This window comes from Schistocerca serialis, chromosome 4 (assembly GCF_023864345.2).
Source record: "Schistocerca serialis cubense isolate TAMUIC-IGC-003099 chromosome 4, iqSchSeri2.2, whole genome shotgun sequence".
NCBI classification, from domain to species: Eukaryota; Metazoa; Arthropoda; class Insecta; order Orthoptera; family Acrididae; genus Schistocerca; species Schistocerca serialis.
The window spans coordinates 56,352,223-56,378,468 of record NC_064641.1 but is presented as its reverse complement, the minus strand read 5'-3'; the positions used below and the strand labels follow the sequence as shown (position 1 = coordinate 56,378,468).

At 42.2% G+C, this 26,246-nt stretch overlaps 1 protein-coding gene across 3 annotated transcripts in view; it reads left to right on the top strand.

Annotated features, from left to right (window-relative positions):
- The first annotated feature begins 367 nt into the window (after positions 1-367).
- Positions 368-26,246, top strand: part of LOC126473596 (phospholipase D1) — a 182,442-nt gene continuing 156,563 nt past the window's right edge. The window contains exons 1-3 of one of the 3 annotated variants that reach the window (XM_050100743.1): positions 368-1,118; positions 16,976-17,126; positions 23,022-23,228. In XM_050100743.1, coding sequence (XP_049956700.1) covers positions 932-1,118; positions 16,976-17,126; positions 23,022-23,228 — 545 coding nt within the window. In that variant the 5' untranslated portion in view covers positions 368-931. Of the gene's footprint in view, positions 1,119-16,975; positions 17,127-23,021; positions 23,229-26,246 lie in introns of those variants that run through there. The other 2 variants (XM_050100744.1, XM_050100745.1) reach the window with 2 other exon arrangements.

Sequence of the window (26,246 nt, the reverse complement as noted above, 5' to 3'; positions counted from 1 at the left end):
AGGTTTGCACGCACCTAATTTCTGCACAAAACTCCTGTCCATATGCAACGATATGTCTGTGCTTACTCTTGCGCAGACATATTTTTGCGTACAAAATGGCCTGATGGTAGTCCCCTTACTGAGCAGCATATGCGTTGCAGTTTCTGCGGTAAAAACATAGACAAGAAATTGAAAAATGATCGTTCCAGTCCTGCAAATATTTAGTTCTGAAATAAACAAAAAAATAAGGAACTACCCTATTTTGTACATTTAATTTTAGTCGATGTCTGTCGCCATCGATCAAGAACAACAATCGATTGTTCGAGACCATCGATTGTAGCAACTGTTGATATGTGCTACAGTATTCACTCGCCAGTGCCGACGCAACGGTTGCGGGAGGGCATGTAGTGCGATGGGTGTCAGCTTCACTAGCCAGTGATGTTTATCGTTATAAAATTTGGAGATAAATGTATTGTTCTGTGTCATCAGAAGAAGGGATGATCTCACATAAAACGCCAAGAAATTCTTTATGACAATGAAGAGACGAGAGCTTCATTACGTTTAGAATAGCGTTGCTTTTTTATAATGCATCACTTAGGTGACTTGAAATATGAACTGGTAATTGAGTGCAATATGTACTCCGAGTGACTGTTCGTATACAATAAGGCCTAAACATGACTGTGTTCTGTGAAGTGAAAAGATTGAAAGTGTGTTGATTTAATGATTGTGTATATTCGTGTTCTGGCGGTCCGTTTGATTCTGTAACGTGGGACAGACAAAAAGCATCGTTTCGTTGTTCCAAGAAGCCTGTATATAGTGTTGTATGAATTATTAAAAGTAGAGAATTTTTCTGTCGTTTCAAAAGCTAACAGTGTGCACAGTTGTAGTTTAATACTCATATACAGCATTACAGAGTGATATTTGTAACGAAGACACACTCTCGCCAGATTTTATGATGACAGATGCATGTTATGTTAACGAAGCAATGGCAGATGAACAAACTCTGCCAACCTCTCCAACTTCACAAGACTCAGATTTCGATGAGTTTCTAGCAATAGGAATAGAAAACATCTCATCAGCTGATGCTGCAGATGGACCAGCATCGATGGACAGCAAAACTGAAACGAATTCCGCATACGGTAACGTGTTTCGTACTAACTTTAACCAACAGTTTTCTACAATGTGTTCAATAAAAGCGTCTTAAATGAATGCGTGAAATTAACTAAGCCTTTGCTGATTTTGTCAAGTGATTAGAAAAGTATGTTTAGTCTGTGCCATCATGCAGTTTAATTCGCATTTTTGCGATCCTACAACCTACATCGCTTGTGTCTCTAAATTATGTTTGCAGGACGGTATGCAGTGTAGTATTTACGTTTTGGGTCCTTAATGCTGCAGAATACATCAGCACTGATGTTAGACAGATGAGAGTGGAGATATGGCACTGTATTGTATGAGTCTTGTTTTATGACATGTTCTACATAATTGAGGAACTCCTCACAATGGATTTATGGAATAAAACGTACATCTAATCTGACCCACGCGAATTATCGTCGCATTTCCATGGTTATATAGAAATTATTCAGTATAGTCTCTTGCAATAAGATGCTGTACACAGTATCTTCTAGACAGGACATGGAACTCAGTAGGTCTGTTACAATTTAGCAGCTAGTATCATGCATTCTTTCTAATTTTCGTATTTATATATACAAATGTACCACTGCATTTCATGGGCACTCGTCATCTGTGGTCTATCCTTTCTTCAAGGAAACCACAAATGGAATTTTCAGGGGGTCATTGCAAGTAAGCTGTGTTACAGCCTTATGTTAAATTCTAATGCATATGCCAGTTTTCTTATTGATTGGTGAACCTTCACCTATACTGCATCTGCCCATTCCTTCATTTTTAGGCATTTTTAAGACTGTTTTATTGCAAAGAGCCAGCCTTCGCAGCATTATAAATTTGTTAAATCCTTAGACAGAGCTAAGTTTCAGGTCCATACACTCTCATTTGAGAGGAAGATAGCCAGTCACATGTGATGTGACCTCTAAAAAGTGTTATTTCCCACAACTCACACTAGAAGGTGTGTTGCCAAATTCACCATTTTAATTGGTGACATGGGAAATGCAATTTGTATTGATTCATTTCCTCGTTGAATCTGTGTGCAGTATTTGCAACTCTCATGGCTAATTTTATCATTGACATTATGTTATATAAGATTCCAGAATTCTTCTATTACATGCTGCCCTTCCCTTTCCATCCCTGAAAGAATAAGTAGGCCATCTACTGCAGTAATTTTTTATTTCTTACCTTCATCAGTTTCGGTCCATAACACTGTGTGTTAACATTTTTGACAGAACTTTGCATTTTGTAAGTTGCTGCAAATTTGTTGACCTGCATTTACATAATTCCTTTCATTAAGTTTTTATTTGTTTATTCAAGCAGGTAACCCAGCTTTTAAAACTATGACCTCATATGCGAGAGGAGCCAAGTTTAGAGACAATTGAGGTTTGCTATACCTTCAGTCTATCTCCCAAATTTTAATAAAAGTGTGACAGTTTTGAGCTAGGTTTCTGTAGGCTCTGTTTGTAAGAATTTCTGGATAATAGTTGTAGTAATGCTTATCAGTTGGCACCTACGACCTTATAAAGATAAACTCAGAGTATTCTGCCTTTCATCCCTTGCTACCCAACATTTGCAAAGTGTTCAGTCAGCAAATTATTGCTCGTTTATGAAGTGAGACTGGTTAATTATGAGGCTTAGTGTTTTTCATATTTTTCATTGAGCTACCTACATTACTGTGCTTGCACATCCGTGTACTTACATGATACTGGTCTTTCATATCTTCCATTTCATACTTAACATGTGACATTCTGGTGTTCATCAGTATATAGGGAATTACTAATACAATAATAGGTAGTGGAAAGTCCTGGCAAAATGTAAATAATTTAACAAGGAAAGTCAATAATTCCCCAAGTGGGGGGAAGGGGGGATGTTGGAACTTGGTTTGTCAGGGATGAGTTGGCACAGGTTTGTCAGGTTCCACAATGTATTTTTGTGTGTGAATTTCAAAGTGGTAAATTACCTTTTACTGACAGACTTGCATAGCAGGTGCATAACCAAGTATTAAAGCAAAGTAACTTAGCTTCAGCTCATACAGATGTACACGCAGCTATGCCATCCTTCCATTGTTGTCGTGCTGTGGAATTTCAGCACCAGGACAGTGTTACGGTGAGTTTGTTTTCATTTGAGTGTTTACATCTCCCGTGTACTGAATATTTTCGAATATTGTTTTGTTGTGAGTACCAAGAAAGGTGGCACAGTTGTTAGACATGGGACTCGTACTGGCCAACTAGATTTAGATTTTCCATGGTTTCACTAAATTGTGTAAGGCAAATGTCACGGTGGTTCCTTTGAAAAAGGACGCAACTGAATTCCTTCCCTAATCAAAGCCTGTATGTGATCTCTGATGACCTTCCAATGAATGGGACATTATACACAAATCTCCACTTTTCTGTGTGCATATCACCACTATGACTCCTGTTAATTACCTCATGGACATATTTTACATTTAGGTTATAATGAACATATGTATTCAGTTGCGTAGAAAGTGTAAAAATATTATTTCAAAAGCAGAGAATTTAAGAGTTTAATTATCTCCTAGCAGAATGCTTTCTAAAATCTTACTTCAGTTAATTAATGGAATCAACTATATTTACTGATGTTTATATGCAGACTGAAATGATGAATGAAGATTTATACCAAGGTCAGAATTTGAACCCAGGTACCCTTCTTACTTGGCAGATGTGCTAATCACTTTACCACACTCACACAGTGGCTGTGCACAGATTACCCTAGCACACCACCCTACTCCCTGAAAGAGCACCTGAGCATTGAACCTGCCTTGGTACAAATTTTCCTTTGTCACTTCAGTCTGAACCTATACATCATAGATGTAGACTTGAAAAAGGTCTCGGGAACCATATAGTTTCATTTGATTGTTTTTAGTGAGTAGACAGTACAATTAAAAAGTGCCACTAACAATAGCCTTAGGAAATGGGTGCTCTTTTATATCTTCCAAATAATGGATTGTATAGGACGCAGCAGGAGCTTCTACTGCCATTCATCCTTCCTTTAGTTTGTTACTTTGTTCTTACCTTTTGGTAATCACAACAGGTTAGTGTAACGGAATGTAGTCAAATTAAATCAAGTGACACTTAGGTAATCAAATTCAGAAATGAGATCTGAAACTACATAGTAGGTGACTTTTGTTGTTTAGGGAGAAAGACAAATGACGTTGACAGGCTATACAATGCGGACTGGCAATTTAGTGAGAAAAGTATTTTCAAAAAATGAGATATTTATTACTGTTGGATATAAGTGCTAGGAAATCTTTTCAGATTTTATTAAGTGTAATGTTGTACAAAAACCAAATATGGATTGTAAAACTGTTCAGAAGAAAAGGGGATTTTGAAATGTGGCTGCAGAACAATGCTGGAGATTAGATGTGTTGATCAAATAGCTAATGAGGTGCTAACGAATTTTATTTGGGGGAAAAGAAAGTTGTAGCACAACTTGACTAACAGAGAAGATTGCTTCATTGGACACATCATCCTGAGTCATCAGTGAAGTATGGGCAGTAGTAACTGTGGAGGGAGGCTAAGATTTGACTACAGTAAGCAGGTTCAAATGAATCTTGTTTGCTGCAGTTATGTAGAATTTCTGCTTTCGTGTTGTTTACTAAAAATATTTCTCTCTTCTTCAGCCATAATGCAAACTTATTTTATGATTTTCCTTGTATTAATTTTCCTCCAGCTTTAATAATTTTTATTGAAAAATAATTATTTTAAGGTGCCTACCCATTATTCGTACCTTTAATTTGTATCCACGTCATCTGGTATTACTTCTAGAACTTAATTTTTTGCATGATTACTGGCAACTACCTGTGTTTCATCTCATTAAGGCTACAAACATTTAAAGAAATTTTGGAATGCTTCTAGCCTATGATTTGTTCTTTACTGTTAGTTACTGTACCATCTGCCACTTTAACTTACGAAATATGATGTCCACAGTTCTTTCTTTTCCTCATATTATTTTTCACATTAAATGTTCATTGTGTCCTGTCTTGTACTGTTAGAGCCATTTTCAATATTTTTTGTGTAACTCACCCTATCCAATCATGTTCCTTTTATAATTTGCTTGAAACTCACACCTACTTCCCAGTTAAAGAAGAGTCCAATTCCACCCGTCTGCTTTGATCCATGATGTCAGCAATGTGGCGGAAATGACCATTCTCAACATCTCCAATATGGCGCCCATGACGTCACTACATAAACACGACAACAAACATGAAAATACACATGAATACGACAATAACATCTCCCTCCAAAAATATAATCACACTAACAGGACAACCGCAGTAAAATGGGGGTTTTAGGGTGGGGACTAGCCAAATATAAACATAAAAAAAAAACACTCACTACGATCCCAAACCACTCAAAATGACGACAAAAAAAGTGACAAAAACACAAAATTACCACATTCTGCTTCACCCACGAAATCCACGGGAACTGGACACTTCTGTTGACCTATATAGCTCAACTGCAACTATCGATAACACAAAATAACTAAAACAACAAAAATTGGACTCGGACACTTCCCTTGACCTATATAGGTCAGCCGCAGCTGACAATACCAAAAGACACACAGCTACAATGACAAAAATTGGAACTGAACATTTCTCTTGGCCACAGCTGACAATACCAAAATACAAACACTCACAATTGCGATAAATAAAACCAAACCCACAACATCTCAAAAACATGTAAAACATCACAACCCACAAACAATAGACCCAAAAAAAAACTACTACTTACCACCAACAACAAATTTCGACGCTACACACTGGGTTGGTCACTCCAATCACCGCCTCGCATGCGCGCGTCACACACACACACACACACACACACACACACACACACACACACACACACACACACACACATAAGAATAACACAAACAAAAAGAAAACTCCCAAACCACCCACAACCTACCAACGCCAATCCAACCCCCCACCCCCCCAAAAGAAAGCCAACAAATAAAAGCCACAAAATAAACGAAAAGCGCACATTTCAACTCAAAAACAACTGCAACCTGTACATCTTACTCACTGCCCTCAGAAAAACATTAAAAATACAATAATGCCCAGGGATGCTCTTCCCCCAGCAATACTCATCTAAATGAGATAGCAGGTTAGAAGAGCACCTCTTCTCCCTCCCTATGACTGGTTTAACCACCCTCCAAAACCCCTGTGTTGTATTAGTACACGCCCCAGTTTAGTATTTTTTTAAACTCTAAACTATTGTTTACAATTTAATGATCATAACCCCTCTTACCCAAACCTCTGTATGATGAAAAAGCATCTGAAACTGCAGTACTCCCCTCCTCAATATACTCTTCAATTAACCCTATCAATTCCCTCTTAGTATGCCCCCCCCCCCCCAAAAAAAAACCCTGAAAACACAGTCTCCATACCCACTCTCCGAAGTAACAGCCCCCCCCCCCCCCCACACACACACACACCCATAAACCAACTGGAGACTTACCCCTCCTATACTTCCTCTTCCCAAACTGTGACTCATCTATCTCAACCACCAACAATAAAGGTTGGATCTTTGACAATGCCAGCCACTTGTGCTACGAAATCATTAAGCAAATGTCAGTGAAAGATTCTTAGATAAAACCAACGTACCTTACATCCTTGCTCAACACATACCTGTCTAAAGCAGAGTGTACAACATACAGGAAACACATTTTCTTCTCAGCAAGTTCTGCTGACGTACGGTCTCTTACCGTTCCTGCTGTTGTGTACTAAGTTTCCCACTGAAGGAGGAAACCATTCTAGAATTAAGTAACTTAGACCTGTGGTGAGACTATAAATAAGTATGTCAACAAAACCTTCATTCCAAATACTATTAAAGGCACAAAAGAAATATTATTAGTATTCTATACTCTTTGTGTTTGCATGCACATGACGTCATGTCACCATTATGTCACAGGACAAAGTCTACACGTGATACCAGTAGGTTCATTTAATAAAAATAAAATGAATTAAATGGCCCTGCTATGGCATATGAATAACTCTTAGGAATTATTGATTGGTATAACTCTGCACACTGTACTAGATGGTGATTATTCGCCAGAAACAAAGATAGGCTAATGTTTGGCATGGTCAAAGAAACTTGATGGAACAGCTGAGAATGTGATTCTGTATACCAAAGTACCATGTACAGATAATTTTAGGATAATTCAGAACAAGTTAGACTAATGATCTACTTCTCTTAAGAGTAGAGTGAAAGTTAATGTTAAGAATTAAAAAGAGGATCCTTGCAGTTATTCAGTATTGACATAGCATAAGTAATATGTTGCTGTAATCATTTTCACTCGTTAAATATGTAGGAGTAATCTTAGAAAGTCAAGCATCTATAAATTGAAGCAAGAGCAAAATGGACAACATTGGTCTTGGAATATGTAGTGCAAATGTAAGGGAGATTTGTAAAAGGCCAGTATCCAGCCTGTTCTTGATCATTTTGAATCTCCTCCAGGTTACATTAATGGAGAAGATCATTGGAATACAGAGACATGCTGCTAGCTGTGTAACAACTCAGTTCAATGAGTACGACAGCGCTACAGAGATGACCAGGTAGCATATTGGATTTTGTACATGTTTTCAGGGGAATTAGTGCCATTGTTTCAATTTGTTTTATTATTAATACTGATGTTCCTTTCATTTTTATTTGTGCACATAATTTTTGTTTTGTACAATGAAATCAAAAAGTTGTAATTCTTTCTACATCTACATCCATACTCCACAAGCCACCTGACAGTGTGTGGTGGAGGGTACTTTGAGTACCTCTATCGGTTCTCCCTTCTATTCCAGTCTCGTATTGTTCGTGGAAAGAAAGGTTGTCGATATGCCTCTGTGTGGGTTCTAATCTCTCTGATTTTATCCTCATGGTCTCTTCACAAGTTATATGTAGGAGGGAGCAATATACTGCTTGACTCCTCTGTGAAGGTATGTTCTCGAAACTTCAACAAAAGCCCATATCGAGCTACTGAGCGTCTCTCCTGCAGAGTCTTCCAGTGGAGTTTATCTATCATCTCCATAACACTTTCGCAATTACTAAATGATCCTGTAACAAAGCGCGCTGCTCTCCATTGAATCTTCTCTATCTCTTCTATCAACCCTATCTGGTATGGATCCCACACCGGTGAGCAATATTCAAGCAGTGGGTCAACAAGTGTACTGTTACCTATTTGCTTTGTTTTCAAATTGCACGTATGCATGGAAGCCATGAATGTGGTAAATCACTAAGCGAACACTTGTATAATAAGTTGGCAGTGAATCTATGAGCCTTATTGAAATGCTGAAAGTGGCACATTTTAGCTGTTTATGTCTCTATTACCTTATGGGTATCGGGGGATGGGAGGGTGGGGGGGGGGGGGCGGGTTCAAATCTATATTATTAGGAAGAATTTGATTCAGATGAATGGTGGACACGGTTGTAAATATCACTTGTAGACTTCAGCCAAAAGACTAGTCTGAAATCTGTCCAGGCTTCTCTTTACGCATTCCTACGGGAAGATCTTCCCCCCACCAATTCCTCTCACCACCAGTAAGTTACATTTTGCATATCATTTCTATTCATGTAATCTGTCTGGAAATGACCTCTACAGGCACCAAACATCCCCCCTCCCCAGGGTGCATGCTTGGCTACTACAAGGCCCCAGCATTTCCAGCTCTACTTCCTTTTTCTGTACTGCAAACCTATATTTAGACTACGTCTTACCTCCTCTGACTTTCCATCGGATGACCCTTTTGGTGCTGACCCTGCCTGGACTTGGTTCACGATTTTGGTCTTAATTTTTAGTTTCACTCTTGGCACTATCTACACCTCCCATTAATGATTATATGGTCCCCATTATTGGGTTTGACCTACCAGAAGTGCGTGTCGTGTGCCCACTCTGGTGTATACTCTGCCCCTGTGCCCTGTCAATCTGGCACAGTTCATTTCTGTTGTAGTACACCTACAACTCAGCACGATAACATCAAGTTCCTGCACAGAGGGTAGCCCTCTGACAATGCATGGACTGCACTGTTGGTGCTGGTGGCCATACAGCCCCAGCAGTCTCTTGAAATGGAAAGGCCTCGCATGAGGCAACAAAGTATGTTCCCAGTCCATTCCCTTCCCTGACCACACCATAGGAGGAATGCAAGACTATACGACAAGGAGCAGAATCGCCCCCCTTCCCCCTCCCACCCATTACGTGGTCTGTATGGGGACTGACAGGGCCAACGTTTTGGCCACAAAGACTTTATTTTTTGTGGAAAACGTTGAAGACAAACATGGGGAAGTTGCAACCATCTCTAAGATGAAGAGCGGTTTCCTCCTGATTAAAACGCCGTCTCCTGCCCAGTCACCGGTTCTGCTCCTGAAATGCCCGCTAAACCCGCTGGGCAGAGCAGGTAACTAGGATTGTGGAAACGACCAAATAAGGTTGGGGTCAGTTTCACCTTCTAATTTAATTATTTATTGTAATTTAATAACACATTTAAAACCAAAGCGGCACATAGCCAGACCGTTACCAAATGCAACTATTTCACGCCTGAAGGCTTCCTAACAAGAAATCTTAAAAATCAACAAGATAAAAATGCAGTTAAAAAAGCAAATAAAATAATTAAAAAAACATATATCACAACTAGGTGGAAAGCCTCAAGGCAAAGTAGATAGAACAAACGTATGCAAGGTGCAGTACAAATGGCTGAAGGCCACGAGTAAGTTTCCAAATTTAAAGTATATTACCGTAATCTTTTAAAGGCAGAAGGCCGCGGTGTTTAAGCTTGAAAGATAATTTTAAGAATAAAGTTGCAAGGCTGAAAGCCCACAATTAATTTTCCAGAATTTTTAAAAAAAATATAACCATAAGCCTTAAATATTTAAGTAGCTGAAAACAGATAATTAAACACCAGTGGGAAAGACAATGGCACTCTGAAGCCTCCAGGGAGGTCATTCTGCCCTTGTTTACTTAGGTGAGACAGGAGGTGAGCCCAACTGCACTTGATCCATCGGAACCCAACCAGGGAAAAGCCACGGACCGACCGACACAACTTACTTGCCGCCAATCAGTACATGAGAACTCAAACACAAAATGTTATGGACGTAATTATCCACAATCAAATATGTACAAACACTCGGTGTTGCTCACAGGAAAACCTCTCCAACAGCGAACCACTGAAATGAACCACAACATGAATGGACGAGGCTTGGGTACTTAAAAACACCACTCAACTTTGACGTCATTGGTCGCTGAACCACGAAGCTCGTAGCCATCGGACATCTCCACACATGCTCTGACACTGTGCAGGGACCAGTAGCGGACTCAGCAACTGCACCACGTGGAGATATCTTCCCTGGTCGCAGCAACCGACCGACTGCCTGCTGGTCTGTCCGCAACTGCTGCTCAGTCACAACTGCACTATTGGTGCGTCCGCGACTGCTGCTCAGTCGCGACTGCATCTCCCACTCACTTCCAGACACCCAATGGCGGAAATACTGGCTCGGACCCAGCCATGCAGAGGCAACATGCCCACTGACTAAACGACATCCCTGCACCAGGAAGGACTGACCCAAGTTCCACAAGATGGTAATTGAAGAGGCCCAGAAGCACTCAGAGAACCAGTTATACATCGCCCGATGAGACGACCAGCCTCTCAGAGCCAGTACACTGACAACATTTAAAATAATTGTCATTGGAACTTACGCCAACTACACACACAACCTGACAAACACTTGCACGAAGACCTGAACGATACAACAGCAACTAAGCGTGCACAAAAACAAATCGAGAGTCGATGTGTGCGCGCGCACACACACACACACACACACACACACACACACACATACACACACAGCCGACTCATGAACAATCAGCGAGCCAAAACGCGTCATCCGGTATGATGACCGACCAGTGATCCACCAAGACCGTGGCCCGGCTCGAGTGATGTGTGGTGGCAACCGTCGGGCGAACCAAGTCGGCGCAGACTTCACTGCTCCAACCCGACTGCACTGGTGCCGCATGCAACTCCCAAACTGTCAGGTCCAGACTGCGCTCCAGACACATTCCAACTGACTGGCAGACCCGAAGTCGCAATCCGAACTGCTTACGGCAGATGACGACAGGGAAGTAATAGCAGTCGAGCAAAGATACTGCGAGAGGGGATATATCAATACGCGCTGCTAGCACCACTCACGGTCAGGCAAAGCAGCAACTCAGCGACAGTAATAATTGAAATTAACGTAGTGAGGTGGAAGTACGTTAAAAACAGGGTGTAAAATACATGATGGTGGAAACACAAGCAACACACAGCTCAGCTCTCTTGCAAAAAGGTGGGTAACATTTCTGTGACTGTCACTTCCCACAGGAGTCTTAATATGGTCCAGAATGTTATCTTTCACTGCGATCCTCTTTTGCAATCTGATGATGAGCTGTGGCCAACTTAGAGTGATGGTGTGTGCACTTCATCCCTCATGTCCATAGAGGCCAAGGGAAAACAGAGTTGTTACCGGGGCTTTCATCTTAGCTTTCGAGGGTCATATGTTACCTGATAAGGTCAAGGTGATGGTCTACCTGTGTGATGTGAAACCCTATGTTCCTCCTCCTATGACATACTTCAGATCTATGAAGCTCAGATGTATGTCCTCCTGTTGCACTACTACCCGTATCTGTAGCAGTTGTGGACGTCTGCTGCACACGAATGTTCCTTGTGCCCCTCCCCCCGTCTGTGTAAATTGCAATGAGCTCCACTCTCTCTGATCTCCAGATTGCTCTGTTTTTAAGTGTGAGAAGAAAATTCAGGAGTATGAGACCTTGGACAGGCTCACATATCAAAAGGCCAGAAAAAAGCGTGAAGGTCTTAATCCCATACAAATGTCACAATCTTACGCTACAGCTGCAATGTCACCCTTCTCTGTTGACAGTGCCTTCCTCTGCTATGCCCCTTACAGTGGACCATCAGAGCCACACACTGATACCACCCCCTCAGGCAGTCGGGAGCCCTTCTGGTGCTTCCACCACACCCACTTCGGGAGCATCGGCTCCCCAAGTGCCAGGGACACCAGTCCCCATTCCGCAGCCAGAGGCCCCTAATCCTCTGGCTTCCCTAGCTAAACTCTTCCTTCGACGATTCCTGCTGGTGCACATCCAGACACTAGCTGGTGGCTGAAAGAACCACAAAGTGCTGTCCATCAGACTTCTTGTTCTTCCACTGTCTCTGCAATCAGTTCAGGGACTCCTTCCCAGTCCTCACCTTCTGACAACAAGGAGGACAAAAAGAAGTCCTCTAAGATGAAGGAAATTCCGCTGGCCCCACTCTGCATATACATCTCCTGTGCCCCAGGTGGAGATACTGGTGGTCCCCAAGACACCAGATCATCTCCCTATGCAGTGTGCCCCAGAACCTATGTCAGTAGATCCCCTGCCATCTAAATCTATGGCACAACCCTGGGTCATAACCTGCTCCTCCCTCCTCCCCCCCCCCCCCCCCCCCCTCGCCATCATTTCATACCCCCACAATATTTGGAGAATCTCATACTCCAGAGGAATTGTAACGGATTTTTCCCTCTCTTGGCTGGGCTATGGCAGCTTTTAAGCACTTACCACATGTTCTGTATTGCCATTCAAGAAATGTGTTTTCCAGCATCTCAAACCCCTATCCTTCATGGCCACCGAGGTTATTTTAAGAATTATATCGCATAGACTGTGACAGAGCATCAAGTGGAGTTTGTATGTATGTGCTGAACTCTATGTCCAGTGATCTTGTTGTGTCTCTTGATAAGCCTTTGGAGGCTTGCAGCTATGCGGGTAAGGACACACCAGGATTCCACCATCTGTAATGTTTATCTCCCACCCGATGGTGTTTCTCAGGAAGTTCTTTCTGCATTACCATCTCATCTCCCCCCACCTTTCCTAGTCTTCGGTGCCTTTAACGCCAATAACTGTTTGTGTGGTTGTACAGTGATGACTGATCATGGTAAAGACACCAAAACTTGACTGGCACGGCTCGATCTTTGCCCCCTTGAACTCTGGTGCCCCCACACTTGTGGCACATTGAACTTACTCGGCCATTGATCGCTCTTGTGCAGCTCTGGTCTTCTGCCATCTATCCACTGGAGAGTCTATGATGACCTGTGATCACTTACCTCTCCATCACAGATACGGGCAAAGATAGACACCTCTATAGCTTCCAGTCCCCTACAGGTTACCAAGCACTTCCTTAGATGATGGCATTTATGCTGATCCAGACACTATCACTGAACATTTTGCTGAACATGATACTTGCTCATCTACTTCTGACAACTACCACCCCACCTTTCAGTTCGTTAAATAGGGGTGGAGCAAATACAATTATCTTTTAGTACACGCCAGGTGGAGCCGCATGATGCTCCGTTCAGTGACTGGGAACTCTCCAATGCCCAAGCCCACTGCCCTGCTATGGCCCCAGGACCAGACTGCATCCACAACCAAATGCTGTGAAACACCTCTCAGTGGATTGTCGTTGTCACATACTTGCCCTCTTTAATCAAATCTGGAATGAGGGTGAGTTCTCATCTTGGTAGCGAGAAAGCACAATAGTTCCGGTACTGAAACTGGATAAGAACACACTGGAGATGGACAGTTATTGCCCTGTCAGCCTTACCAACATTATCTGTAAGTTGCTCAAATCCATGGTGAGCAAGTGGCTGTGTTGCCTGATTGAGTCTTGGGGCCTTTTGCTGCATCTCAGGGCAGTTTTTGCAAAGGCCGCTCCACTACCAATAATTTGGTTCACCTGGAGTCCACCATCTGGAGAGCCTTTGCATGTTGTCAGCATGTCATCGCTGTCGTTTTCGACCTATAGAAGGTGTACAACACAAAATGACATCACCGCATCCTTACTACATTACATTAGTGGGTTCACCATGGTCCACTCCCAATTTCTGTCAAGAACTTCCTGTCGCATCATATGTTCCAGGTTCAAGTGGGTGCTTCACTCAGTACCTCCCATATCCAAGAAAACGGGATCTGCAGGGCTCTGTAACAAGTGTCCCTCTCTTTTTGGTGGCCATCAGTGGCCTAGTGGCAGCTGTGGGGTCTGTGGTATCGCCTTGCATATATGCCAACGATTTTTGCTTTTCTTATTGCTCCTGTAGTACGGGTGTTGTTGAGCTTAGCCTGCAGGGCGCGACACAAAAGGCGCAGTCATGGGCTCTCGCCCATGGCTTTCGGTTTTCAGGTGCCAAGACTTACATTATGCACCTACGTCACCATCACCCAGAGCTTTACCTACATGATCAATTACTTTTTGTAATTGAGATGCACCACTTTTTGGGATGGTCTTTAATTCCTGGCTGTTGTGGCTTTCCCACTTTCGCCAACTTATGCAAAAGTGCTGGCAATGCCTCAGCAACACTAGCTGGGGTGCAGCTGTCCCAACCTTTCTGCAGCGCTACAAAGCCCTAATTCTCTCCCATCTTGATTATGGGAGTCTTGCATATGGTTCAGCATCACACTCGGCATTGCGGATACGGGACCCCACATCATTGCAAGAGGAGCTTTCCGAATTAGTCCTGTGAACAGCCTACTAATTGAGTCCCTTCATTACCTATCAGACGCCAACAATGGCTGCTGAACTACACTGTATGCATTCGTAGCTTCCCTGGACATCCCAGATATTGTGTCCTTTTCCCAGGAAGGGAGCTCCACCTCTCACAACAGCAACCCAGAACTGGGTTTACAATTGCTGCACGCCTCCAGTATCTCTGTTTGTAATTGTAACTTCCTCCACTATCACATCTAGTCAAGGAGACATCACATTTGCCCCCATGGCTTGTGCCCCAACCTCGGTTTTGCCATGATGTCTCCTTTGGTCCAAAAGATTGTGTTGACGCCATGATTTTTCACTGCCTGCTCTCAACTATCCTTAAGACATATCTGGATTCAGAGTGGTATTGTCCGATGTCTCAACAGTCAGGCTGAACAGGCTTTGTGTGTGCACGTGCGTGCACACTCTCCACTAGACGGCTGCACTGCCTTCACTGCTGAACTGATGACTATCAAACTAGCCCTCTGCCATATTCATTCTTGCACTGGCAATAGTATTCTAATCTGTAATGACTCCTTTAGCAGACTTCAGGTTATAGACCACTGCTGCTCACCTCACCCATTGGTTAGGGCTATCCGGGATCTTGTCTGACCCCCATAAAGCTGGATGGTGCTCCAGATCTTTGAGCATTTATTTTCCATAGATTGCTGGAAGTCTGAAACTCAGAATGGTCTGCCCTGGTCTCCCAAACAAAAGACAGTTAAGGAGACCATGACCATGTGGCAGTCTTCCCTGTGAGCTTCTCGCAGGGAATCCACTGTCCTCTGTTGGCGCCGCATTTGCCACTCTTAGCTGACCCATGCCCACATTGTCCGATGTAAGGACCCTCTCACTGCTGATGTGGAGCCTGCCTGGCAGTGGCCCACATATTCGTAGACTACCCTAATTTGGGTGCTTTGAGACGGCATCTTGATCTTCCTGACACATTCCCATTGGTGCTAGCAGATGACGCCAAAGTGGCTGATCTGATGTGTATAGCATGTGAAGGTGGTTTCTGTTCATCCCTGTTAGGCAGAGCTTTTTGGAGTTATTGACCACCTGAGGGATTGATGGGGTACCGCCCCCCCCCCCCCCCTTAAGTCTCTTGTCGGCCTATGCTCCGTGGCCCAGCCTGGTCTCTACCATTTCCACCTTTTTATTCTCTTTATTGTCCTTCATTTCTTGTTTTTAATGCCTTACCTTGACTGATCTTTAAATGGCTTGTCTGTGCTGCCTTTTTCCTGAGCTTTTATCTCTATTTTTTATTGCATTAGTTACACTTAAGCTTTCCAGGATTTGCCTTTTGCTTCCACCCTTTGACGCCCACCAAGGATATGCCACTTAACTGATGTAGGGACTGATGACCCTGCAGTTCCTTTCAATCCAAACCAACCAACCAACCAATCAACCAACCAACTGACCGACCATGCCCCCCTCCCCCACTTAAAGTAAAAATGAAAGTGGAACTACAGGTATGAAATATATGTGTGTCACAAGAAGACCTTGTGTTCAGACATTTGAAGAGTTTCTTATTCGTAATAGGTGTAAGAAGTGTCGTTATTCTACATTTGTAAATCTGTATATAGTTCAGATATCAACTTTGCCTTTATCCTAAACAATTTTCCATTGTAGCAGTTATTAAAATTTTAAAGGCACACAAGTAATTACATCAATCTCCATAACTTTCCCATCAGTTACATTCTGTTGCTACTTTATCTTGTTTCTCTGCCTTCTGACTTCTCCTTTTTTGACTCGGAAAAATGAACTCTGAAGTTGTTTAAACATTAAACTGGGATTCTGTCTATTATTTCTGGCATTGACTGTCATTCTTCATGATTTTTCATATAAATTAGCATATGTAGACTGTATTTTCTGTGATAGTTTTACAATTAACATTTTGTACTATGGACAGAGAAATGTTCACAAAGCTGTAGCAGATGGAAACAGGTAGATTGGTGTAAAATTGCTACTTGTATTTTGAAATGTAGAACTCCTGGCAGGAAAGATGAAGTGGGAGAAAGAAAGAAAGAAAACAGGGATAGCTTAAGAATGTAGGAAAGGTGCTGGATCAAGAACAACTTCCCTCATAGTTTCTCTGATACATTTATTTTTACCTAAGGTCCAGGATGAACTGTTTTATAATCATAATCATTACCAGTTTCTTTTCCACCTAGCCTTTCCTCACTTCTGCCAGAAAAGGGAGTCCTACATTACAGATGATAAAAGTTTTATGTATTTCTACATCTTCCCACCTGCTGCTGCTTGGTGATCAATTTTCTCTATAAATATTTTAACTGAATTTACTTCTTTGACTTTACAGGTGCAAAGGGCTTGCCTTTTAATGTTGTTCACAGCCCACCAGTCAGTTTCAAGGCTCTCCACAGGCATTTGTTCATCCCACATGTCGAAATCAAAGTGAAAATTATTGATGTGGAACGCAGCGTCACAACTCATATTCTGAACCCAAATCTGTGAGTGACATTTCTTTTTTCATTCTTTGCCTCTTTGTGACATGAAATTTGTTGTAATATAAAATTGTTGAGCCTGGTTGACATAGTTTGTTGGCTTTTGCTTTGGGATCTTTGGCTAACACTTGTCTCATGATCTTCAGCTGACGTTTAACAAATTCTCTGACATTTCACCATCATGAATGGTGGGATTGCCAAATGTTCACCCTCCATTGCAGAGTCCACCACCAGAAATGGATGGTGAATCTTTGGCGTTATCAGTAATTTGCACTGGCAAAACATAAAAAAAAATTGTTAAATATCAACAGAAATTCTTGAGGTAAAAGCCATTGAGGGATAAATCATTTATTGTTATAATCTTTCAAAGTTACAGTAGTACCATTAAGTTCCATTTTGTACACATACTAGTAAGATTACTCCAAAAACAAAAACCGCTATGGGGCCTCAGCTCTTTTGTGGGTATGTGTGTGGGGCACAAGGGCTCTCGGTCTGCATCCCATCCCCTATTCACTCTTTCCCATACTAGCTCCTCCGCCTCCTGCCACCCCTCCCCCCTCTTTATCCCTCGGTGTTTTCCTTTACAATGACCTTGCTGTTCCCTTGGTTCTGCTATTCCTTTATAGTTTTCTCTTACATTTCCTCTCCTCTTTTTTCCCAGCTTTTCCTGATCTCCTTTGGGGTTTGACTTCCCTTACTTAATTGTTTCCTTAGTGTGAGCCATTTGGGGAAGAACTCCATTCCTTGCATCTGTGATGTGGGTTCCTCTCCTCCCCTCCTTCCCCTTTTCCTTCCCTGCTGTAGCCTCCATCCCTCTTCCCCCCACCCTCCATCCTGCCTGCTAGGTCATCAGGACAGTAGCAAGTCCATGTGGTGAGGCTGTTGTGTACCCATCGGGCTGAGCCCCATGTCAATGCAGTGATAACACTTCTGGTAACTTAGCTGTCACCACCCCATGTATGCATAGGAGTGATTTCCCATCTTTTTGGGGCATCAGAACTTTCAGCAACTACCACTGTGCCAGGCGGCCCTTGCTGCTGCTGGGTGGTGCCCACGGGGTAAGCCCCTGATCAGAGTGGATGGTACATGAAGCATGCTAAAATCCACACTTCTGGCCTTTCTTCTGTGTCTGTCACTGCAGATACAATCAGTTCTCTCTCTGCACCTACTTTTGCTTCTTTGGCCTTCCACTTCCCTTTTGTAGAAAACATTGAAGTTTGGTGAAGTTGATTCCCTTAGTAAGATGAGCTCTTGTTTTCCGTACCAATTGAAAACTCTTCTGCCAGTCAGTTTATTTTCCTTTGTGCTTGTGAGCACTTAGGAGACATCGTGGTGAGTGTTATTCCTCACCAATCCTTAAATATTACTCAGAGCACTATTTTCCACAGGAACCTCATTCTTCAACCTGATACGGAATTCAGGACTAATCTGGCACAGTGCAGTGTTCATTTCATCCAGCGAGTCTAGAGAGGTCCTAAGGACAGTTGTGTTGATACCAGCACTTTCATCCTCTTGAGCGGGATATCCTTCCATAAAAAATCAAACTTACGGTTTAGTATTGCGACATGAAGTTCACCTCCCATGCACTGTTTCTTGTGTCTTGCTTGCCAGATTGCCCAATCTATGAAAAGGAAAGGATGATTCAGAAATGCAAAACACTCAACTATCTATCCTGCTCAGATGCATGATGGAAATTTGACTGTCTCCACCTAGCATCTTTCACGACTACCTTCACTTCTGTTGCGTCCTTTCCTCCTCTTCCTTCCTTTTTACCTCCTTCCGGTTCCCCTTCCTTTTCCTCCTTCCTGGCCGTTTCCGTTCCCTCCCTTCAAAGAACCACTCTTTCGCCTCAGCCGGAAAACCCTCATCTCTATCTCCCACCAGGGCTGGAGCTCCCTGTAAGAGGGGATGTCACCCCTTCCCTCTCAATCAGGGTCTAATCATATGTTCATGGACATCACTTTGTCCTTACCAGTGACAGACACTGGTGCAGCAAGGTGATCGATTCTGGCCCGTTCAGTATCTGTCCAGACTCTTGTACTGCTCTATTCCAACGGAACTATAGCAGTTACTATTGTCACCTTCCAGAATTACATCTTCCTTGGTGATCTATAGCTTATGTTGTATTGCAGGAATATCATTTCATGGAGACTCATTTGCCAACTCTTTGTGGTTTCCAAGCCTTCTGCCGGAACCGGATCAGGCCTTTGTGAACCTCCAGTGGTGTCTGTACATTGGTCCACACAGACATTGCTAGTTTCTGGGTTCCTCTTCAAACTGCATTGGAAGCCGTGGCTGTTCAGATCCATTTACACTTAGCAGTAACAATACGCAATCCTTAACTCTCCCCAGACCATCCTGCTACTTTTCCTGCTTTTCTTGCTCTCCTTCGACAGCTCCTTCCTTCCTTCCTTCTCCTTAAGGATTTTAATGCACGTCACTCTCTGTGAGGTAGTACTGCGGCCACTGCAAAAACTTGCATTATGCTTTTCTGTTGTCACCCTACAGTACATCCCTATCCAGATCTGAACCTTGATGGCCAGCCCGTCAGTGTGGTGGACTCTTATTATCTCTTGGAATTGGTCATTGATGCCTGGTTGACGTGGTTTCACTATCTTTGTCAACTAAAGCAGAAATGTTACTCTCACCTCAATGCTCTTTGATGTCTCGGCGATACCAGCTGGGTTGCAGATCGCTCTGCTCTGCTCTGCTCTGCTCTGCTGCAGCTCTACAAAGCATTGGTCCAGTCTTGTCTAGATTGTGGGAGTCTCTCATACTTCTCAGCGGAATTGTTGATGTTACAGATGCTGGAACCAATACGTCATTTTGGGATTTGACTGTCAACTGGCTCCTTTCAGACTAGCCTCATGATCGGCCTCCTAGTGGAGGCAGGAATTCCACCATTGCAGGTTCTCTGCACCAACCACAGTTGATTGCTTATGCATTAAGCATCCACTGCTCCCGGGAGCAACTGAACTACTGACGTCTCCTCTTTCCAGATACAGAGATCTGTCTCCCGCAACTGCTGCTCATTTCCTTACTCGTGCTCCTCATTCCCCTCTGCCCCCCCATTCCCATTCCCCTCTGCCCCCCCATTCCCATTCCCCTCTGCCCCCCCCATTCCCCTCTGCCCCCCCCATTCCCCTCTGCCCCCCCATTCCCCTCTGCCCCCCCATCCCCCTCTGCCCCCCCCCATTCCCCTCTGCCTCCCCCATTCCCCTCTACCTCCCCCATTCCCCTCTGCCTCCCCCCATTCCCCTCTGCCCCCCCATTCTCCGCCGCCCCCCACATTAGCCCCCCCCCCCTTTTGTTGACCTGCCTATCAACTGGTTTCCTATATTCCTTGCAGTTTTGCTCCCCCTTGCCTTTCTTTTTTCATTATTTCTTTTTGGTGTTTTTGGTCTTCCTTTGGTACCTGACCACCTCTCTCTGTAGTGTGAGCGATTTGGGGAATAATTCCCTTCCTAGCACCTACAGTGTGGATTCCTCTCATTCCTTCCTTCCCTGCCATATTCTCCCTCTGCCCTGCTAGGTCATCAGCACGTGTAGCCAGTCTGTAATCAGCACGTGTAGCCAGTCTGTATCGTGGGGCTGTTATGTACCGATCCGGCTCAGCCGCTTGACAGCACAGGGTACCTGAACTGTTGCTTCCCATGTATGCCTAGGAGTGGTTGCTTATCATTCTGGAGCATCGGAACTCCCAGCAACGACTAAGCTCCAAAAAATTAGCTGTTATCCTACAGCCATCTCTTCAATTGGTAACGGATTATTTAAGCTGCTTCTTAACGATCCTGCAGGCCTTCCTTCTCTGGCTACACTCTTGAAGGAGATCCAGGCTCACCAGCTTTTTGTGAAAAACTTTTCCCGTTACTTGGTCTGCACTAGGGTGAACGACGACCAAGCTGTCATTTTTGTGAAAAATATCAAACACAAGTTTGATGAAGTTGAATCTCCGAGTAAGATGTGATTTGGTTCACTATTGGTCAAAACTACTTCTGCCATCCAATCTGCAGCCATTCGTGCTTTAATATTGGCACACAATTCCTGGATGGTTGAACTGGTTCTCAGTTTCCTCTGTGAAAGTGGTTTTTATTTTCAGTTCTAAGGTTTTTAATCTCCCTCTGTAGTAGGGACAGGGCAGTGAGGGTTGGGGTGTCTATCACTGTAAGCTGTGTTTGGAGGTTCCTGACTCCCCTCCCTGGCCAAGATCCTCTTTTCTCTTCCTTTTACTACGTTTTTATCACCTTTTATATTTGGTTAGTCTCCTTTTACAATACGCACTTTTACATTCTAGTGGTTGAACGCTTTTGAATAGCAGGTGGTCTTGCCTGTTTCACCATTGACAGCGTGACTGCACTTTTATGTTTTTTAGCGTTTTACCTTTTATCGTTATGACTCTCCTGAGATGTAAATCCGTACGGATCTACCACCTTTGAAACAAGGGACTGATGACCTTGCTGTTCGGTCCCTTTAACCCCAATCAAGCAACCAACCATATTCTGCTGGTCTGCCTCCACCTTTTGGCCCTTCTAACTAAATATGGCCTCACTCTCTCTTTGTCTCATGTGTTAGCAGACAACAGTCATATGGTTACATCTGTCCTCGGTTTTCTTCACAAAAGTGGTTTGTCCTCTCAGGTTCAAGTCCCTGAATTTTCATCTGGAATTTCAGTTCCTCAGTTAGCATAGCTGTTGGTTACGGAGGCCTCAGCCTTACCTCCAAACAGGCCAGGTTCTCCCTGCCTTTTCCCCTACATTTTGTCTAGTCAGTTGTGCAGTTTTGTTTCCTCTTTTCGGGTGTCCTCTTCCCCATGATGATAATGGTATAGTGTGGGTGTCGGGACAGGTCAGTGGTAGTGCTGGTTCCCCAGCATCCCTGCTCTCCCTGTTTCCACCCACCCCTCCCTCCTGTTCTTTCCTCTTGCCTGACATTCCTTTTCCCTCTTTGTTTGTCGGTTACCCTTTCCCCTTGATTGAACTGTGCTGTTTGTGTTGTTTTCTGCCATCTAAGATCATTCTTTCTTTTACTCTTTTTCCCTTTCTTGTGTGTTCTGTCTGACATGCTGTTCTTCTTCTGTTTCCCTGCTCTCGCACTGTCAATAGTCTTTACTGTGTGTAGTTGGGTGGAGTGCCTCAGGTAAATGTTCCACATCAGTTTCTGCCTTTGAGAACCTCCAGCTGCTCCCTGGATGGGGCACCTCGCCTGCCTTTCTTCCTTTCCATTTTTTTCTTGTTCCTTTGTTGACCTTTGATAGACTGTAGGGTTTTCTTTCCTTGAGTTTCATCCACTATGCTCTTCTTTGGTGTATAGTATTGTTGACTTGCTTGTTCCAGATAGGATGGCCTGATGATCTCATAGTTTTGTCTCTGTAATCCTTAAACCAACCAGCTATAAACAGAAAGTACAGGATATTAGAAGAATAAATGTGATCAAATGATCTGATCTGTGGGATTGTTACAGCCAGCACAGTAATATTTAAGTATCTTCTACAATACAAATATGTAATATAATCTCTGCAGTAAAATATTAATTTTTGAAGTCTAGTAGCTGCAGATTAAATTGAATAATTTTAATCTTATGTTATTGCAAATTAGTATTGAAATGTGAATAAAGATACAGAACTGCAGATGCAGATTCTGGTTTAGTGTGTGTGGTATGTATGTTTGGCACTAGACCCTGGAGGCAAGAATCATCAGAAGTGTATACATACTCCTTTGCTCGTGCATGCTATCAGAGTAGTTCAAGAAATACTCAACAAACATGACAGCACTTGTGTTGATCCCCTGATGTCAGTCTGGTGAACTGAAAATTGCAATAACACACACACACACACACACCTGAGTTTTTATTGTGTACTGGCAAAAAATCAAGTATTACTTTTCAATGTCATTAATGTTGTAGATATACTCTGGCAGTTCAACACGGAGATTTTACTTGGCAGATCAAGAAACGTTACAGCCAGTTCCAACAATTGCATCAGCAGCTTATAATGTTCCGTACTAGTCTCAATGTGCCGTTTCCTTCACGGTCCCACCGTGAAAAACGCCACAGCTTCAGAAATGAAATATCATCGGGTGCAAAAAAAGGAGGAAAGGGAGCCTTGCCCAGGTAATCTTTCTTATTTGTCTATTTTAGCTAGAGTACCAAGATATAGAACAATTTAAACTGAAATAAAGCTGTTGTATGAACCTCACTGTCTAGTTGCATGTGGTAAAGTTTTGTTAGCTTTGCTTACAGCAAATCTGTGTATATATTCTAATTCAAACCCAACGTAGAATTGTTACTGAATCAAATGAACAGCAGAATAAAAACAGCTTACATTATTTAGGGAAATGTATATACGACCAGCATAATGCTGATTTATGCTGCAAAAGATACACCACCATAGCAAGGAGCGTCACATCTAAGCATTCCACTTGATATTTCAATTCATGCCATGCACTCTAGGTATTAATGGGAGAGAAAGTCAAATCATGTCACATTGGGGATTCTGTTGAAAATTTTTTTGACACTAAGAGGACTGTCCTAATTGTTTGCTAATATCATACACTAACTTACTCTTGCTGTCTGCTTAGTTTACTGATTTTATTACAAAAATCTGTCATGAACTTTGCTGAGGACGTTAATAAGTGTATCTCTGTCCTACCATTATTAGTTCTGTAATGCTCGGAATGCATCCCAACTTTTTGTACAGCAGCCATTCTCTTACAAGTCACTTGCACCATTCAGTGTTCGGAAATGCAATGCAATGCGATGTGGTGTGAAGTTGACACTTCAGTTAATGTGATCCTTTATCTTGAGAGGCTTAAAAATTCAGCAGTTTAGGTAATGTGGTGGAGTTTGAGTGAATTATAGACCTTCCTACTGGGCAGCTTTTCCCCACTCTACAGTAAGAGTATTATAACAGAAATTCTGAAAATTAATGTTTTAAGTTGTATTGTAAGTATTAGTGACATTGTAATTCAATATTATTTCATAGTGGTAATCACTTAATTGTATTGCACTTAAATAAAATGTACATCCTTGAGCTCTTTCCGCATACCATAGACCCCTCTCTATGGAATCCATGAAATATGAATAAAGTAATGTAAATGTTATCCACTGTGCGGAATGGACAGCAGTCCTCATCTTATTCATTGCACATCTTTTAATGTTAACCCTAATTGTGCACATGAAAGGTGATATTTACCTATATTTGTATAGAAAAATTTTGCAAATGCATAGTGAGTAAAAGAGATTTATGAAAAGAGGGGAACTACATCATATTGCTTGATGATAGGAATAGCAGTCATTGAAGTGTGAATATGGAAAGCTGGCCTGCTAGATACTGCTTTTACTAAAATGATAAAGCCTGGTAATGGTTTATGCTTACGGATGACTTACAGGGCTACCAAGAAGGGCACTGCAGGACATAAAAGTATATCACTGGATATAAAATAAAAATCTGGTTAATGATGAGTAGAGTACCATATTTGCATGAATCTAATGTTCCATTGATGTAGTGTGCGCTCCAATTTTAAAAATTAAAATGATGAAAAAAGAGTTTGTTGGTACACCACTACTAGGCTAAATTTGTTTTAAACAGCAATGAATGTATACACAGAGCAATAATTTTTGAGTGACACATTAACACAGTCAAGCATTAAAGTTTATCACTCATCCCTTCTCTTGGTTTCAAACAATGATGTCTCCAAGGAATAGCTTTTCATTTTTAGGGGTCTTGGGGCTTGTTTTCCTCTTAAAGATTAGGAATGGGGGATGCCTGTGCCCATCTGCTGCAATTTCCAGCATTACAGTTATATGCTGTCTTTCACACCCTGATCTTTTGATGGTAACTTCTTCTGTCTCCTTCTCATCAATCATGTAATTACGTAGTGTATCAAATAAAATTGGTGTCTCACGAACATTACCTATCTGGACAATTGAAAAAATTCTTCTCTTTTCAAAGTGTGATGAAATAATTGAAGTTTTTTCTCAAAATCCTGTGGAAGCTTTTGGTATATTGTGCTGTGGTGTCACATAGATAAGCTCACCCATTTCATAAAGAGATCAGCCCATCCACGGCTATTCTTAAATTCTTGCCTCGTTATATTAAGAACTGTGTCCATGTCTTTGGCTTTGTTTCTTATTGTGTCGCTACTCACAGCTTGCCCATTCTACATCCTTTCATGGACAAATTCCAAAACTTTTACTTTAAGATCAGGATGACTTCCTTTGCAACGGCCAGTCTAGTAGTGGTACTTGCAAATAGTGCCAATTGCTGTTTCTCCGTAAGCAAATTTTACTCTCAGCTGCTCTGAACTCTCATCCTGCCCTCCTGTTACCATATTTTTCACCATAAAGAATTACTTTATGCTTGAAAGTAGCATCATATGATCATCTTCTCTTTCTATTTCGTGACTACCTAATGCAAACACATTATGCAGTAATATGCCAACAACAATGTAACGAAGTTGAGAACTATAATGATGCTTTGTGACATAAGAAACAGTACCTGAATTTCAGTGATGATGTTGGTGAACAACGGATTCAAGTTTGCAATAAAAAATAATGCACCATAGAATCTTATGCACACCTCAATTTTGAATGCCGCATATGGTAAAAAACAAGTGTGCATTAGATTTGTGTAAACAAGGTAAGTTAATTAAAGAAATAATGAGAAAATATGCAAACAAAGACAATAACCATGTGAAAAACCTAGTTGCAGAAACAGCTTGGAAAGGTTACAGCTAAAAACAATAGATTTTGACACCTAAGGTACCATATGGATAAGATACATTAATTTTAGGAGAAAGAAACATGTTTGATGATAATAATAAATAAGACAAAGCCCTAGTGGAGATTCAGTTCTTTATCCGCCCATCCAGATTTAAATTTGTTGTGGTTTCCTAAAATCATGTAAAGCAAATGCCAGGATAGTTCCTTTGAAATGGACAGGGCCTCTTTCCCTCCCCAATCTGAGCATGTTTTCCATCTTTAATGATCTTTCCAGCAGTATGATGTTAAAAACACCATCTTTCTTCCTTTTGAAACAAAGCAGTGCATCAACAACGGCTGTCAGTTGGTTTGCATCCATATGTTCTACAGATCTAACTCATTTATCACACTCGGCGCGGTTTCAACTAA